The following is an 18,238-nucleotide window of genomic DNA, read 5'->3' as shown; positions in this document are numbered from 1 at the left end:
GTAATTGCTGACCCAATTCTGTTCAACTAGTCTAGACGCCAGCTTATTCTCTTCTTTGAACATGAATTCCACGAATCGTTACGTCGGGCAGCTTGTGCATTATGCTACATTAAAAGAAGGGAAATGCCTATACCAACTGAGAAAAAAGAGAAAAAGTGAATTGCACCATTGTTCAAATGAGCTAACTGTGAACTGGCTAATGGTCATTGATTCTAGCCGCAATTGATCACGAGAGCGAGCTCTGTCCACTCGATCGAGGCGTCCCTCTCGGGGTCGAAGGTGGTCGGATTCCTGATTCCAGCATGTCGTCTTCTTCTACGTACAACCACCTTACACTGCCGCGGAATGGCAGGCTGAACATGAATCCTGCTTCGCATGGTATCTCGGAAGTATGGACACCAAACCCTTCTGATCAAGACGGATGGCTGAAAGTAAGAATTGTCTACTACCTTTACTTTCACGAAACAAAAACTGATATCGGGTTCTCGTGCATAGCACTTAGCATTTAAAGGGGATGGCTAGTAACTGATCAGTGTGAATCAGTAGGAATGCTGGGGGATGATTGTTCCAATCCTTGTGGGATTCATTTAAGAGTACATTATATATATCTATTGTTGTGTGAAAATTATTTGCTTCAGATTTGTGTCATATTCAAGTAATGTGCAGTTCAGTGTTTCCAGGTTACAATGCCTGTACAGTGTCGGTGCGATTGTTAACGATCGCCCCGACAATATAAATACATTTGAGAAGCAGGTAAATACAAATGCATGTATTCAAATACATAAAGGAGCTGAAAGCATGTTTTAACTGATAAAAGACGTAATCGACAGAATTTATGAATAATTAAGTACTCGACAGGAAGGCGAAACCTAAAAATTGACGTCAAGTCCTGAAAACGTGTACAGAATGGGCAACATAATACGAGTCTAAACTTACTGGGGGAAACAACAACGAAAAAGTATACTAAACATGCTTACAAACACACACACGTACAAACATATACACAGCGGACATTCATACATTGACGAAAAATATCAGTCTTCGATATAACATTTTCTAACAGACTGGAAAATATCACAGCAGTATGCCCAAATCTGTATACAGTACCTCAAAGAGGGCAAAATTAGTCATTTGGATATCGGTGGAATCTATACGAAGAACCAGACAGGGCCTATTAGTGTTCTGGTTCAAAGAAATTAAAAAAAGGTATGACTGACCGCAAATTATTACAATGTATTGTTTAGATATTCAATCATTCATTCTCTACCCACCTGAGTCAGGGACTGCTATTTTCCTTATAGGGAAGTATAAGAGTATAAAATGAGGTATACATCCATAAAACTATCTGACATAGGAATAATATACCATAATATTCACTGTGGACAGGTAGAGGGGGATTTTAGTGTGTATTCCTTGTGCTTTGTCTATGATCAGAGATGAACATCGTGAAATATTTTAGAAATTTTTGCCATGTCAATCTAAACCTCTTGACATTTTTTTTTTCTTTTCAGTCCTTTGTGTCTCGCCGCATTTCAAGTGAAGTTCATTATTCTGAGACGGAAAAACGTTCATAAGCAAGAGTACTATTTTTTCCAAGTTGATTGGCGATTCGATCAATTTCATAATTGGCAAAATGTTAGTCCATAATTATATACATACCCAACAGTCACATTGTTTGCAGTTTCGAATATCAATATCGTAACTTACACTGACATCATTTTCATTGATTCACGTTAGAAATGATAATCATCAGACCTACACACTATTTTGCACATGCGGGTAAGCAAATCATTGTGACAGGGAACAGAGATATAACTAAAGGAAAAAAAAATGAAAGTATAATATAGGAGGATCCTCAGTAAGCCGACCTTAATATTGGGGCCTCATTGAGTGCAGAAAGAATTAAACAGTTTTAATTAACTGTCGATGTTCCTTAACTACAACAAAAACAAACTATTTCGCACAACAAAACAGTCATGGTCATGTACACAGGTAATGCTAAGATAGAGAAAAAAATACAAAGAAGAAAGGGATAACCATAATGGAATATAGTGAGAAGAAAACAGGAGAGAAAGAAATAGAAAGATTCCTCGTTCTACCTAGGGGACAAAACTCAATCAGTGTACTTTGTTATGTCCCATTTTGCAATAGATTGACCTCGGAGAGGAGTACATCGTTACAGGTGTTGTTACTCAAGGCAGATCAAATGCTGAACAATGGGCAACGTCCATGTACATCTCCACCTCCCTGGATGATACCAATTGGGTTTTTACAACCGACCCGCTATCCCGTGGACCCAAGGTAGAGTAAAAGTGCAACGAACGGGAGATTTATATTCGGACAATCATATGAAAAAAAAAAAAAAGGTATCACATCAGAGGGAAATATCTCCTGAAACAGATTATCATTTTGTCTTATCAAAATATATTCGCGCCATTGAGAATTCGTGAGTTAAAACTAATCAATTCACTTCAACTATTTTCAGCCCCGTCCTTTTCGAGCCCTGAACTGTGACGTCAGGATCGACGTTCAGATTAACGAGGCGATACCGATCAAAATAATCGATCACTAGCACTGGTGTTGGAATCACAGGACCGCGAACTCCGCGGGAATAGCGCGACGAAAAAAGTGATGGCTCATAGCAAAAGTCAAATTTATCGTCGGTGTTTTCACGAAGTGGCGCGACGGACTTTGACCGATATTTCAACGAAACTTTTGTTTTTCACGATGAACCAAGAACATGAAACAACAAAAAACTCCTAATCTGTCGTGCAGCGTGATATTTGGGTAACTGGACGTGAAAACTTCAAACGCGAATATCTCGAAAATTATTTTCGCGCCGTCTAAAAAAAAAAAAAAACACGCCTCCCGGGGTATCCCACAAGGCGTTTGCGCCCGGAAACCGATTAACATGCAAATATCAATGCATCACCCCCTCCCCCCCCCCCCCCCCCACTCGCTCGCTCCGCTCGCTCGGGTTCGGTCCCGTTCATAATATTAAGTGTAAGAATTAATACAAGAAGTTTATTCAAAATGATACCATTTTTTAGCCAAATTGTTTTATGAATCGACATCACAATATAATGCTACCTTAAACAAGTGGGACTGTTTCAAGTCGACAAAACGCGCGAAAACATGCATCAAATTGCACCATGTACAACATCAAACTGCAAAAAGTTCTCACCGTGGGAGGGGGGACACCCAACTCTCACCCCCCTTTCCTTCGCTCGCTCAGCTTGCTCGGGCGCGGTCGCGTTCATGACATTATAAAGTAGAAGAATTAATAGAAGAAGTTTATTTAAATGATACCATTTCAAGGCAAATTGTTCAGTAATAATCTGCATTGAAAATATTCTGCTACCTTAAACAAGTGGGACTGTTCCAAGTCCATAAAACACGCAAAAACATACATCAAATTGCACTATTTACAAAATCAAAATGCAAAAAGTTCTCACCATGGAAGGGGGAACACCCCCTCCCCCCCCCCCCCCTCCCTCGCCCTCTCCGCTCGCTCGGGTTTGGTTGCTCGGGTTCGGTCGCCGCTCGCTCCTCTCGCTCGGGCTGGGTCGCGTTCATGACATTCAGTGCGTTCATGACATTCAGTGGAAGAATCAATACAAGAATTTTATTTAAATGATACCATTTAAGGCAAATTGTTCAATAATGATCGACATCAAAATATTCTGCTCCCATAAACACGTGGGACTGTTTCAAGTCGATAAAACACGTAAGAACATGCATCAAATTGCACCATTTGCAACATCAAAATGCAAAAAGTTCTCACCGTGGGAGGGGGAACACCCCTCCCTCGCCCCCTCCGCTCGCTCGGGCTGGGTCGCGTTCATGACATTCAGTGCGTTCATGACATTCAGTGGAAGAATTGATACAAGAATTTTATTTAAATGATACCATTTAAGATAAATTGTGACCGTGCATCACAAAACGAACAAAAAGTCGCACCAACTGATTTCACATGAGGAATCCAAGAAAAAAAAAAAAAAGTTCAAATGGGTCAACCGAGTCAGAGCTATCTTTCTTCTACATTATTCTTTAGTTTTGGATCATAACATGAGTGGGAAAGTGTGTTTTCAACAGTTTTTCTACAGCCTTTTTTGGGGGAGAGTAGAATAATCATTTCTTAGAGGCCCCTTTTCATTTCTTAAAATCCTTTGCACACTCTTTACTCTCCAGTCTAATAACTTGTGAATGGATACAGCTACTGCTTTCAAAGTTGGCATTAATCATGAACATAATGTGTTGATAGAACATACTCAATTTCAGCTTAATCTGATAATTCCTTCATTGTTGTTACTCCGATGGTTTACATACTGTGTTTTGTCCCTTTCATCGCACAGCTAGCATGGCTTTCTAAGGATTAAGCACTTGAATAAACCCTGTACTTCAGATGCTCTTTTCTCAGTTCCCATTTTTACAGAGTGTGTGCTTTCTTTCCAGTATATAGATAGGTTAGGGGAGTTCATTTGAATTGAGTTATACATCATTTTAAAGCTTACAATCTGCTCTTTCAGAATCTGTCCCTAACTAAAAATCCATGTCTGGCGACTTTTTGTTGGTTTTGTGGTGCAGGGTCACAATTGTTCAGTAATGATCGACATCAAAATATTCTGCTCCCATAAACAAGTGGGACTGTTTCAAGTCGATAAAACACGTAAAAACATGCATAAAATTGCTCCATTTACAACATCAAAATGCAAAAAGTTCTCACCGTGGGAGGGGGATGTTTCCCCTCCGACGCCCCCCCCCCCCCCTTCCATCGCTCGCTCCGCTCGCTCGGGTTCGGTCCCGTTCATGATATTTAGTGTAAGAATTAATACAAGAACTTTATTCAAGATGATACCATTTTAAAGCCAAATTGTTTCATATTATTCGACATCACAATGTAACGCTACCTTAAACAAGTGCGACTGCTTTAAATCGACAAAACGCGCAAAAACATGCATAAAATTGCACCATGTACAACATGAAAATGCAAACAGTTCTCACCGTCGGAGGGGGAACACCCCCCCCCCCCCCCCCTCCCTCGCCCCTCCCGCTTGCTCGGCTTCGGTCGCGTTCATGATATTAAGTGTAAGAATCAATACAAGAAGTTAATTCAAATGATACCATTTTATAGCCAAATTGTTTCAAAATAATCGACATTAAAATATATTGCTACCTTAAACAAGTGGGACTTTTTCAAGTCGACAAAACGCGCAAAATCATGCATCAAATGGCACCATGTACAACATCAAAATGCAAAAAGTTCTCACCGTGGAAGGGGGGACACCCAACTCCCACCCCCTCCCTCTCGCTCGCTCTGCTTGCTCGGGCTCGGTCGCGTTCATGACATTCAGTGGAAGAATTAATAGAAGAGGTTTATTTAAATGATACCATTTAAGGCAAATTGTTCAATGATAATCTACATCGAAAATATTCTGCTACCTTAAACAAGTGGGACTGCTTCAAGTCGATAAAACACGCAAAAACATACATCAAATTGCACTATTTACAACATCAAAATGTAAAAAGTTCTCACCATGGGAGGGGGAACATCCCCCTCCCACACCCTCCCCCCCCCTTCCTTCTCTTGCTCGCTCCCTCTCAGTACGGATTTACGCCGTTGATATATAGCCATGACTGCTTAGTTTTAGACACATAACGAGGAAGACTGATTAAATGCCTCAAATTTTATCCCTTCTTTAAAACACAATTATCCTAATTTTGCTCTTAGGCTCAGATTTAAAAAGCCATGTCGAAAGTGTTCGTGTACGATACGTTGGCGACCACTGCAGTCGCTTAGACGTTGCACGTAAACGTGCATGTATTATAGGCGTGAATATGAGTCTTAAACACAGTACGGGCAACTGGCCGGGTTTTTGCTATGGTGGGCCAAAGGAACCGTGACTAGTTCTGTTTATACAATGGGCAGCTTTAGATTTGCTGCGCCGACGTTTGAGACGACGTTTGAGCTGGACGTTCTCCTTTTTCCTGCGGCGTGTTGAAAAGCAGCTTTAGATTACGCCAAGACGCAACCTATAAAAAAAAAAAAAATAAAATAACGCCCCCATATAATCGGTGCATGAAGTAGCTCTCTACGTCTCTACCAAAGATAGTAGTCAGTAAGCGTCTTTGGTCTCTACTCTCTAACAGTCAGACCGCAACGCGGCTGTTAATGAGCTCAAATCAAAAATGTATCGTACTCGCAGGTTTTTGTGCATGTCCTTCTCAGCACCCGAGATTTTGCGAGATATTCAGAGACTTGTAACAAAGGTTCGCGCACTAAAGCAAGCGTTCGTGCACTCAGTACGAGACGCCTATTGGCTAAAACAACCATGCATCAGTTTTTCATTCCGTGCGCGTGCTAAAGTAGGGAGGGGGTGGGGGGGGGGGAGGGCATCGGCCGAGACACCGTAGTAATGGCGCTGCCCATGCCGATAATACACAAACCACCTCACAGAATCGGTCTATATGTAATAGAGCGCGCGCTCGCATATAGAAGCGGGGCCAATTGAACGACCCGCAGCCATTTTCAAAGAGGTCGACTACCAGAAGCATGAACCCGGAAGTGCCTATAGTAAAACACGTAACGTACAGCTTCGAAGATGGGGTTGGGTTGGAAAAATCATTTTAATTTTAAGGAAAATCAATATTTGTCCATATGCCTCCGGATTTTTTAAGAGATATACATTCTCAACACAGTATACGTGTTTTGATGAAAAAAAAAAGGACTTGCTCTAATGTGTCAAATATGTGCCTTAACATGAAGCCAAAATCACCAAACAGGCATTCATGCATTCGTACTACATAATTATAAAGATTGCAGAAAGGTACAGTGTATACTTTATGGTATGGGAGTATATAACTGATTTCACATAATATATGTCACTTAGAAACTTTAGACACACATACAACACACACTCCCACACACATCCACACACCCAGAACAAACACACTCACAGCAAACACACACATACGCACACACATGTACACATTAAACCACTTTTTTTTTTCTTATTCCAACACACACACACAACACACTGTGTATTGCGTGTGTGTGTTGGAAGTTTAAAAAAAATTGTGGTTTGGTGTGTACATGTGCGTGCGGCGTATGTGTGTGTTTGTTGTGAGTGTGTGTGTTTGTTGTGGGTGTGTGGGTGTGTGTAGGAGTGTGTGTTGTATGTGTGTCTGATGTTTCTAAGTGACATATATTATGTGAAATCAGTATATTCCCATACCATAGAGTATACACTGTACCTTTCTGCAATCTTTATAATTATGTAGTATGAATGCATGAATGCCTGTTTGGTGATTTTGGCTTCATGTTAAGGCACATATTTGACACATTAGAGCAAGTCCTTTTTTTTTTTCATCAAAACACGTATACTGTGTTGAGAATGTATATCTCTTAAAAAATCCGGAGGCATATGGACAAATATTGATTTTCCTTAAAATTAAAATGATTTTTCCAACCCAACCCCATCTTCGAAGCTGTACGTTACGTGTTTTACTATAGGCACTTCCGGGTTCAGGCTTCTGGTAGTCGACCTCTTTTGTGTGCGCGCGCGCCACTGTTCAATTGGCCCTGTTTTGATTTGTACGCACTGAATGGTGAGCGCTTACTCTATTACATATAGAACCTCTTTGGTTCCAACCAAAGATAGTAGAGATAATAAGATACGAAGGCGCGCGATAAAAATGGACACAAAATGGCTACCCTACATGACGATACAAAAGAAAGTTAAGTACAAACTCAGTACACTTAGGAACATCATTCATTTCCAAAGGTAGTGGTATTTTTATTATCTTAAAAAGATTTAAAAATTATAGTCGTAGCTTCTTTTTTTTTTCGATTAAGGGGGGTTATTTTGATGGTCGAGATTCTAAAGTAATAAGGATTATTTCGTGGAGGTAAAAATTTGGCAACACGTTATGATCTAACAACAATCAACTAAGTACTTGATAAACAATAACAACTTCAAACACAACGCAGGTGCTGTGCGTAATACGTTTGAGGACCGCGCGCTGTCCATTAACTTCAAAGACAACGCGTCTCAGGTGACGTGCGTAATACGCTTGAGGACCGCGCGCTGTCCATTTGTTTTGTACAGGATTAGCACGCACTTTCCTGTCTTTTAGTTAAGCGTCTTTGGTTCCAACACTGTCATCTACACACAGAGTATTACTGAATGTACAGTTCACGTTTACTGTCCTCCCGCGAAAGTTCGTTCAACTCTCCACTCCGAGGGAATTAACCAATGAGGTACGCGCATTCACAGCAAACTAAAATCTTGTCAAAAATTAATTGTACAACGCAATGATTTATTCGACAACCTGACCCGTTCCAAGAATCAGTCCACATGAAGTCATTCTATCTTCATAGAATGATATTTTCTCTTTCATTTTATACCTCTTCCATTTTGGTCCATGTTCATTGCATCTTTCAGGTGGTAGGATTTCATCAAAGCACAACTCTTCAGCTTTTTATCGATGCATTCTTCAGCATTTCATCGATGCATAAATCATGTTGATTGCTAATGTCCGTTAGATTTACAGGGACTCTAAAAATGTGGTCTCCCGGCTCATTACGTATTCATGTCCGCGAGGTCCACGCATACGCGTTATAATAAATGCGAAGGCTTTTCAGGGTGTTGCAGTCTGACTGATAACGCGTAGTGAAAACTCAGGCGCGCAAGCTATATATAGATCGACTTTGATATGCGATTCTGCGCATGCTCAAAACATTTTTTTTTCCTCTGAACCTCTCCGTCGCGAAAATCTCAACCTCCCTAATATCGCTAATAATTAAACTTTTACTGTTGATTGATTGTTGCCGTTGATTTTGACATAAGAATAACATTTTTTGTTTTTGGTGGTTATGTGTCGAAATACTGGGGGTTTTTTTTTCTTAACAGAACCAGACATGATTCTCTTTTTCGCACCATAGCCAAAAAAAAAAAAAAAAATAAATAAATAAATGAATAAAAATAATGACGGTTGCCGTTACCGTGCTCGGTGTAAACGCGCTCTCACTACCATTTGTTTGAATACTGATACACGAGGACCTAGGGTTATGAGCACCGTAGCTTGTTCAGTGGATGCATTCTAGCTGCCCGCCGGTCGCCAGCAGCAATTAAGCTAGCAGCAGAAGCCGTTAGGAAACAAGGGCACTGTTTTATAAGGAGTCAAAATTGATTATTTGAAGTTAATTTCAACTGTAAGTCTATGGCAACCTGTGTGGTAAGGAAATTAAAATCGATTTTTATCTTTTGATAAAATGGGGCGAAGGTGTGTTTTAGAGACAGGGCCTAGTTACGTCTCACAAAAGTATAGGGACTGTTTACTGTAGAACTCTGCAGTAGCTTGTAGACCCCTAAAGTCTATTTTAAACGTACATATTATATCTAGCTCTACTTCCATACAAACAAACTACGGACTAAAGCCAAACCCTTAGTAAGTTATCCATATCTGGGATCCGAATCTTATATATATATATTTAGCTAGAATCCTGAAATTTCCAGGGTTCAGAGGGTGTCTTGGGAACAGGACTCTAGGAATAGGACTAATGTTAGTCTAGATCTCTAACGTTAGCTCTATCTAAAGATGTAACATGTTAGATCTACAGACGAAGATGGAAGTGCAAAATTTCAAGGGAATTATAGTCCGACCAGACGCCTTGCGAATCACGGCTTCCCCCTGTCTTGTTACGAGCTTGTAGTTCTAGCACGAATTAGCAGGTAGGCCTACCGGCTGTTCGAGGGTCGATACTATGGCACAAAAGCACAAGTAAAAGTATTAAAAGACCGCTGTATTCTTCTTAGTTCTAAGCAAGACATAATAATTTTTTTTTCGAAAATTATATGTAACAAAGTTCACGTACCTCCTTTCTTAGGAAGATGTCTTGCTGAAATGTTCATACGGATCATGCAGAACCCATGCTTTGAACCACGGCGATGTGTAACAACAGCGCATCAGCGCAGGGCTAGCTGGTTCGTTTCTTGCGTGACGTCATAATTTTGGTCCCGAAATTTTGCCGTCAGATCGGGCTCTGGTGGTCAGAAAAGGTTCTCAAAACACCATCTATCTATCGTTTTCACCTTCTGAAAATTTGTTATTCATATTTCTATAGAGACCTAAGCTTTCCAGAAATCTACAATTTACCTTATTTATGAAATTGAGCTATTTTTTCTCGTTATGAGTACTTGAAAGGTTTTCCACTTGCACAATAACGAATGCATATGATTACTTTACATCCACAATCATGCTCATGTAAAAAAAAAAAAAAAAAATACTTGGAAGAGAATTCACTACTAAGCTATGATTGGACGAAGGAAAATGAACAAAACAATCACGCAAATGGGCGCACATCAAGGTTGTGATGACGGGTCGTCTTGTCGTAGAGTTACTCTCCTTTGGTTTACAATTAGCTAATCACAGATCTGAAATGCTAAATCCGTTATTACTTTTTGCTTCTGCTTGTTATTTTCCTGGCTCTTGAACTATTTAAAACACTAAAATGAATTACTTTAAAATGTTGTACAAACCTGTAAAATGAACCAGATTGATTCAATAATGTAGTTAATGAATAAAAAAAAAAACATTCAATTTGTTAATGCTTACTTCATCTTTTCGATAGTAGTTACTCAGGGGTCAAGTAATAGAATGACCTAGAGTTATAAGGCTTTAAGTGTTTCTTATCAGCTGTCATGCTCATATTTTCAACACATACCGTTGTGATCATGTATTATTGCAATTAAAAAAAAAAAAAAACACCCCCCCCCCAAAAAAAAGGTGTCTCATCTCGTCAAGTATAATGCAAAGTGGACAGAGAAGTTTCGTGTGCCCTTGTGTGCTGCATGCGATTCCCAGGTTTTTGCCTAATTATCTCCAATATTGCGGTCTGACCGCTGTGCTTCAGTTTGTCTTTCTTTGTGTGTGACTTCCTCCCAGGTGTACCCAGCTAATTATGACAGGGACTCCCACGTGACTTCGTTACTACCTAAGCCGGTGAGGGCGCGTTACGTCAGGTTCCATCCACTCACGTCCATGAACTATCCATCGATGAGAGTCGAAATTTTGGGCCATGTTATTTGAGGGCTTCTTCGTATAATGATCCCTCACGTGAATTAATTGTAATTTATTATTTTTATTACTTATTTTAATGTAATATTAAATCATAAACAAAAACATTTGCCTTTGCAATAAATAAATGATATCGATAAACATAAGAGCACATACTGGCAAAAAAAAAATAATACAAAGTCATGCTTCAGTTGAAAAAAAAGAAAGAATAGAGAGGTCCACTGAAAAGCAAAGCTTGTAGATTGTGAACCACTCATAAAAGTTATGAATTACTTATTTACAAACACTTGTGACAAATATGATATGCGACAGGATGGGACAAAACAAAAGAAACACAACAACATGACACAACTTGCCAGAATAGATGAAAAGCATGGAAGGAAAGAAAGAAAAAGAGAGAATGAGAGAATGCCTACACGCTGAACAAGGGAAATGGAATAGGGGATGGTAGAGAATGTGCTTCATAGAGTTGGCGCTGCATGCAGCTGTACAAGGATTGTGATGGCTACTTCATTACGTAATAATGAATTCAGTGATTGAATGATTGGTGGATGGATGATGAACCCTGAGGTTGACGAAACCTAAAGCTAATGAAAAAAAAAAAAGAACGTATCGGAGAGGATTTAATAGAAAAGATTTCAACTTGCGCTTAAAAGAATACAAAGATGGGGAATTTTTTATTTCACAGCTTAGTGAGTTCCAAAATCTAGGACCGGTGTATATAAATGTATTCTGAGCCAAAAAAGTTCTCAGGAGGGGTAAATGAAACTCATTAGATTGTCTAGTGGGATAATCATGAAAAGACTGGTTCCGTGGGAACATTGAATTGAAAATACTGGGAAGTGCTATAGGATATGTTAATTATGTTTGCTACTTGGACAACACAATATCTGAGCAACAAAATTGCAATTAAAGTAGATTTCGAATTATGTTAAAATCGTGTTAGATTCCTTTTAATAAAAAAAAAAATAGATGTTGTCGCATGCATCTTAAAACTTTTGAATGTAAAGTATTTGCCCATATGTAGGTTGCAAAATCGCTGTTTATGAAACACTGTCGAAGGATGTAAATAACTTCTCTGACTTTGAACTTTCTGTCAGTTATGTCATGAATTGTAATATAATGTTGTGAAAGACGTTAACGCGGTATTACTGCAGTGGAAAGTTCTTATCTGTTATTCAGCGGGCAGTAAATGAGTAATGCAGATTTTACAAGCTATGTGTTACTTGCGCTTGTTATAAGTTATATCCCTATACAATTGACTTGAAGTTTACCATATCACTGTGAAAATAGTAGACTCTAACGAAAATGTACTAAAACGAAATAACGAAAATAACGAATAACGAAAATTACACTGACTGTATTCATCATAAGTAACTGTTATGAAATTATACAAAACTGTGGATTGAATTTCGTGTTTAATTGGTATCACGTGCGTTTTAGAATGGCGAAATCTTTATTTTTCTGCGGGCATGAAGGTTGCAGAATCTCTATTCGTGAAACACTCTAGGAAAATAAAACACATTTTGCTCTAGTTTGAACTTCTTGCCAAGCAAGTCATGAAAAGTAAACGTAATGCAGCTGTGATACACGTTAGCGTGGTACTGCAATGGCAATTCCCTGTCTGAAATTAGTATGCACTCAACGCAGTAAATGAGTGATCCTTATATTATAGGATATGTTAATTATGTTTGCTACTTGCCAACACAATATCTGAGCAACAAAATTGCAATTAAAGTAGATATAGAATTATGTAAAAATTGCGTTAGATTCCTTTTGATAAAAAAGAATAGGTGGTGTCGCATGCATCTTAAAACTTTTGAATGTAAAGTATACTGCGCGTATGTAGGTTGCAGAATTGCTGTCTCTGTAACACTGTCGTAGAATGTAAATGACTTCTCTGGCTTTGAACTTTCTGTCAGTTATGTCATGAATTGTAATTATAATGTTGTGAAGGACGCTAACGCGGTACTGCAGTGAAAAGTTGTTATCTGTTATTCAGCATGCAGTAAATGAGCAATGCAGATTTTACAAGCTATGTGTTACTTACGCTTGCTATATTATATCCCTATAAAAATGACTTGAAATGAATCATATCACTATAAAAATAGTAGACTCTAAGAAAATAAACTCCAACACTTGAATTGTTTCCTAGTGATCATGCTGATTACACTGACTGTATTCATCATAAGTAACTGTTATAAGATTATATAAAACTGTGGATTGAATTTCGTGTTTAATTGGTATCACGTGCGTTTTAGAATGGCGAAATCTTTATTTTTCTGCGGGCATGAAGGTTGCAGAATCTCTATTCGTGAAACACTCTAGGAAGATAAAACACATTTTGCTCTAGTTTGAACTTCTTGCCAAGCAAGTCATGAAAAGTAAACGTAATGCAGCTGTGATACACGCTAGCGTGGTACTGCAATGACAATTCGCTGTCTGAAATTAGTATGCACTCAACGCAGTAAATGAGTGATCCTTATATTATAGGATATGTTATGTTTACAACTTGCCAACACAATATCTGAGCAACAAAATTGCAATTAAAGTAGATATAGAATTATGTCAAAATCGCGTTAGATTCCTTTTGATAGTATACTGCGCGTATGTAGGTTGCAGAATCGCTGTCTCTGTAACACTGTCGTAGAATGTAAATGACTTCTCTGGCTTTGAACTTTCTGTCAGGTATGTCATGAATTGTAATTGCTTGGGAAAAACGCTAACGCGGTACTGCAGTGAAAAGTATATGATATATATAGGATATGTTAATTATGCTTGCTACTTTTTTTTTAGTAATAATTAAAAAGAAATTGTGGTATCGCATGCATCTTACAACTTTTGAATGCAATCTATTCTGCCCGTATGTAAGTTGCAGAATCGCTGTTTCGGAAACACTGTCGTAGAATGTAATGACTTATGGTTATGAACTTTTTGTCAGGCATGTCATGAATAGAAATTATAATGTGACAGACGCTAACGCGGTACTGCAATGACAATTCTTTATCTGTTATTCAGCGAGCAGTGAATGAGTGATGGAGAGTTTACAAGCTAAATGTTACTTGCGCTTGCTACTTGTCAACATGTTTTTTTTTTTTTTGGCAACAGAATTGGCATATGTAGATATTTAAAAATGTAAGATTTGTGTTGATACTGTGTAATACAAGCAGGTTAGGGTGATATCACGTGCATGTTAGATCTTCTGTATATTATAGTTTGCAGGTATTTAAATTGCAGAATCGCCATTTGTGACACACTCTGTATACGAATATCATAACTTTCATCTGGCTTTGGAATTTCTGTCAGGTATGTCATAAATAGTAAACATAACGTTGTTACACACGATAACGTGGTACTGTTATGACAGTTTCCTGTCTATAAAACAATATGCAGTGAATTAAGGTGCACCTCACGAGATCGACACCCGCGAGTCATACAGCTCAAGAGTTATACAGCCCACGAGTCATACAGCCCATGAGTTCGACACTCAGCAAACAAGGCCCACGAGACCGACACATAAAGCCCCGTGTTATATCTGTCGAACTCGTGGGCTGTTTTTGCCTATTGTCGAACTCTTGGGCTTTATTTGCCTAGTGTCGAACTCGTGGGCTGTATGACTCATGGGTGTCGGTCTCATTGCATGACCCCGTCGAATTAGTGGTGCACATTTTACAAACTGAAATAAATGTTATTATTCTGTGGCTTCTTGGCAACATATTCTGTTTTAGCTACAAAGTTACAATATGTAGACGTAATAAAAGTGTGGAAAAATATGGATTGGATTTTGTGTAATAAAAACAGTTTTAAATGGTGTCAAGTGCATCTGAAAATTCTAAATGTATACTATAACGGCATTCTGCTTATATGTAGGTGGCCTAATCACAATCACAAAACTACCAAAAAGACGTCATTAATTGATTCCTGGTTAAGGGCGGATACGAATAGAGCAGACTCTAAGCTTTAAATGACACATGATTCAATAGAAATGGACTATCCATACCCATCTAAATAATGGAAAAAAAGGTACACAGTATACGGAGAAGTGTGTACCGAAGAAAAAAAAAAAGGCTTTGAAGCTTAGGGTATAGTCACGTGCGTAATGTCACCCAGCTGTGCTCTCTGCAATGAATGTAACAAAGAACAGGACATAAGAGTCCATGGCAATCACTGTGAAGAGATTACTAAACTGATTAAAAAAATTACATATTATCAAGTATATTCTATTCATCACTGATACTAACTTCCAAAACCATAGCATTATCATTTCAAAAGTTGTTAGAGATGAAAAAATGAAGGGTTACTAGTGTTCCGAATCAGTAAATCGACCTGAAAAAGCCTTCGTCAGACCGAAACAAAGTGTTCGGCGAAAAAACAAACAAACAAACAAAACAAAACCAAAAAACCTGCAACATAGACAATTCAATACCTGAATATAAAAACGACCCAGCAGAGGTCCAAATTTGGCTATCGTCTTTGGAGACGCTTTACAAAGTCATGCAAAGATAGATAATCAGTCAAATGAATGTTTTACATTTAAATTTGTATAAATGACATTTCACTCTCAAAAAAAAAAAAATAATATACATATATATATATAAAGATTAGGAAATCATTTCATGATTTCTATTTTTTTCTAAATTTTCTGTAATGGACTTGGGTCGTTTTTATATTCAGGTATTCAATTTCCTATTCCTTTTATGACCAAAACTTTAGAAATATATCAAAGCAGAATTACTCTTACAGAGAATATAAGAAAAAAAAAAAGTTTTACCTGGTGTTCCTTTTTCACCTGTTTTGAGTCCTCATGAAAAGAAAAGACAAAAAAAAAAAAAAAAAAAACAGGCCGTGCAACTTTTTGTTGGTTTTGTGATGTACAGTCACATTTGTGCAACACTCGTAAAGAAAATAAACATTTCTTCTCTTGGTTTGAACTTTGTCAAGCATGTCATGAGTAGTAAGCATATTAAAAGTTGGGACACGTAATATTAAAGTTACTGAAATGGCAATTTCCTGTCTATTAATTAGTGTGAAATGATTGAATGTTGCAGAATTTGCATTTCATTTCATTTCATGTCATTTATTTGTTTCCACATCCAAATAATACAAAGAAATAGCAAAGACGCAAAATCAACTTGTTATTATGAAGGTGAAATGTCGTGAAATAAATACAAATGCAAACAATATACAGCTGCAATACAAACATATAATACTAGCTATTACCAAAAAAAAAAAAAAATCCCACTTTTGATCGTTAATACTTAAAACACTATATATCCGATAACACCGGCATTGATATGAGCAATAGCTGAATAATGTACAATTTTGTTAAAGGTAATTAAAAAATGAAAGCATAAAACAGTTTCATTAAATTCAACATTTACTTTAGTAAAAGGTTAGGCTTCAGATTTTGCTCTTTTTTTTTCAACCTCTGTAAAAAACTTTAACAGGGGTCAATTGGTGTGTATTGGAGTGTTTGCTTTAGACCCAGACAATGGTCCTGAACAATGGCAAGGGTTTGAATGCTCTAAATAATACTCTTCTTTCTCATTCTCTTTCTCCATGTGTGTGAGTGTGTGTGCACGCACGCTGTCAAGGGGCACTTGCGTGCGTGCAGAGTTTGTCTGTAGGTGTAACTGCCTGTGTGTGACTTTCTTTCGGGGAATCTACTCTCACAAGCATTTGCTTCTATGTAGGATCCTACCACACACAATTTTATTTATCTGTCATAAATGTAATCTACTTGAGATTGATTCGGATTGATTTTGTGTAATGTAAATGTTGTTTGTATATTGTGAACTTATAATCTATGCGTTACTTTACATTGTCCTGGATGGATGTTGTGAATACAGCACTATATGATTTGTGTGGAAACTTAATAAATGAAATGAAATGAAATGAGAAATTCCACTATCACGGCTAGTCTTTATTTATCCTGAGATGTAGTGTATGCAAGGACATGAAAACATGTGCTTATTCTATTCATGTGCATTTTAAGTCCCCAGTCACATAATGCTCTGCGTCCGGCGTTACGTCCAAAAAAAGTCATTTTTCTGCGGCCTCCCGCGGATCCTTTGCCGTCACCAGAAAATTTGTACAAAACATACGGAAAAAAGCGGGCGATACGGAGAGATGCGACCAGATGCGAATACTTGCGTCCACTTGCGGGTATTCTTACGAATTGGCACATAATAGTTCTGAACACTAGCGGAGAGTTGCGGATATTTTCGGATAGTTTCGGATAGTTACAGATTGTTATAAATAATTATGGACAACATGGTTTTCTCTGACGATCCCTGCTAAGTCAATGTATCATTACAGCAAGGTTATTACATGTTGGACTGTCTTATAATATACACTGGGGAAAACTGAAATTGAATTACGTAAAAGTTGTGAAAAAAATCGTATTCCCTTAATTTGCTTTACAGTAATAAAAGATATATGAAATTTTGAACTTGAAGTTTGAATTTTATTTGTGCAACTCAAGTATGAATTAACATCATAACTGTAAAGAATACATAACATAATTATACCACAAATAAAATACAGTATAGATCGATAAGTTAAACATTAGAGTAAGAAAATATTATTTGCAGTCATGGAATAGACAAACTGTGGTACGCTGTCGTTGTGCAGTGATATTCATGACTTTTTGGGTTATGTTAAGGAGATTTTTTTTTATAATAGAGCAATGCTTATCAAATTTCCAGAAAAAAAAAAACAACATTAGGACTTTCAAACACCCCTCCCACACCCAAATACAATATCATATATATATATATATATATATATATAAATGTAATACACATTCCATGGAGCGTAAAGTGGGTAAGACTATAAAGAAATACTAAATTTGTTCTTATTTTATATAGTTTTTCGCTGTCACACACCTTCCCCGGCCAGAAAAGTGAATAAAATGCTGTCACCCCATCCCCTACCAAAAATATTGCCTTTTTCGAAAAATATACATTCAAAGAGTGCAAGAAAAAAAGTTCAGCACCAAGGGTCAACCGATATCATGTGTATATGAGTGCCACCTAAAATGACCATTTGTGGGAGAAATTTCATAATTAATTTTGACCACGCGGTTCTGCCTCTCCATCGCTCCGACTGTGTTGTAGCTTTCCTTCAGGTAAATGTCAGTTCAGTTCAGTTCAGTTTT

The 18,238-nt window shown here is 37.8% G+C and overlaps 1 protein-coding gene across 1 annotated transcript; it reads left to right on the top strand.

Moving 5' to 3' along the window:
• Window positions 1-302: 302 nt before the first annotated feature.
• LOC140233693 (lactadherin-like) lies at window positions 303-11,091 on the top strand. Its single transcript, XM_072313792.1, has 3 exons — window positions 303-431; window positions 2,152-2,301; window positions 10,948-11,091. Exons 1-3 carry the CDS (start codon window positions 303-305, stop codon window positions 11,089-11,091), a joined length of 423 nt encoding a protein of 140 aa, XP_072169893.1.
• The last annotated feature ends 7,147 nt before the right edge of the window (window positions 11,092-18,238 follow it).

The sequence above is a fragment of the Diadema setosum genome, chromosome 10, assembly GCF_964275005.1.
Source record: "Diadema setosum chromosome 10, eeDiaSeto1, whole genome shotgun sequence".
In the NCBI taxonomy this organism is placed as follows: Eukaryota; Metazoa; Echinodermata; class Echinoidea; order Diadematoida; family Diadematidae; genus Diadema; species Diadema setosum.
This window is presented reverse-complemented; position numbering and strand designations above follow the sequence as displayed.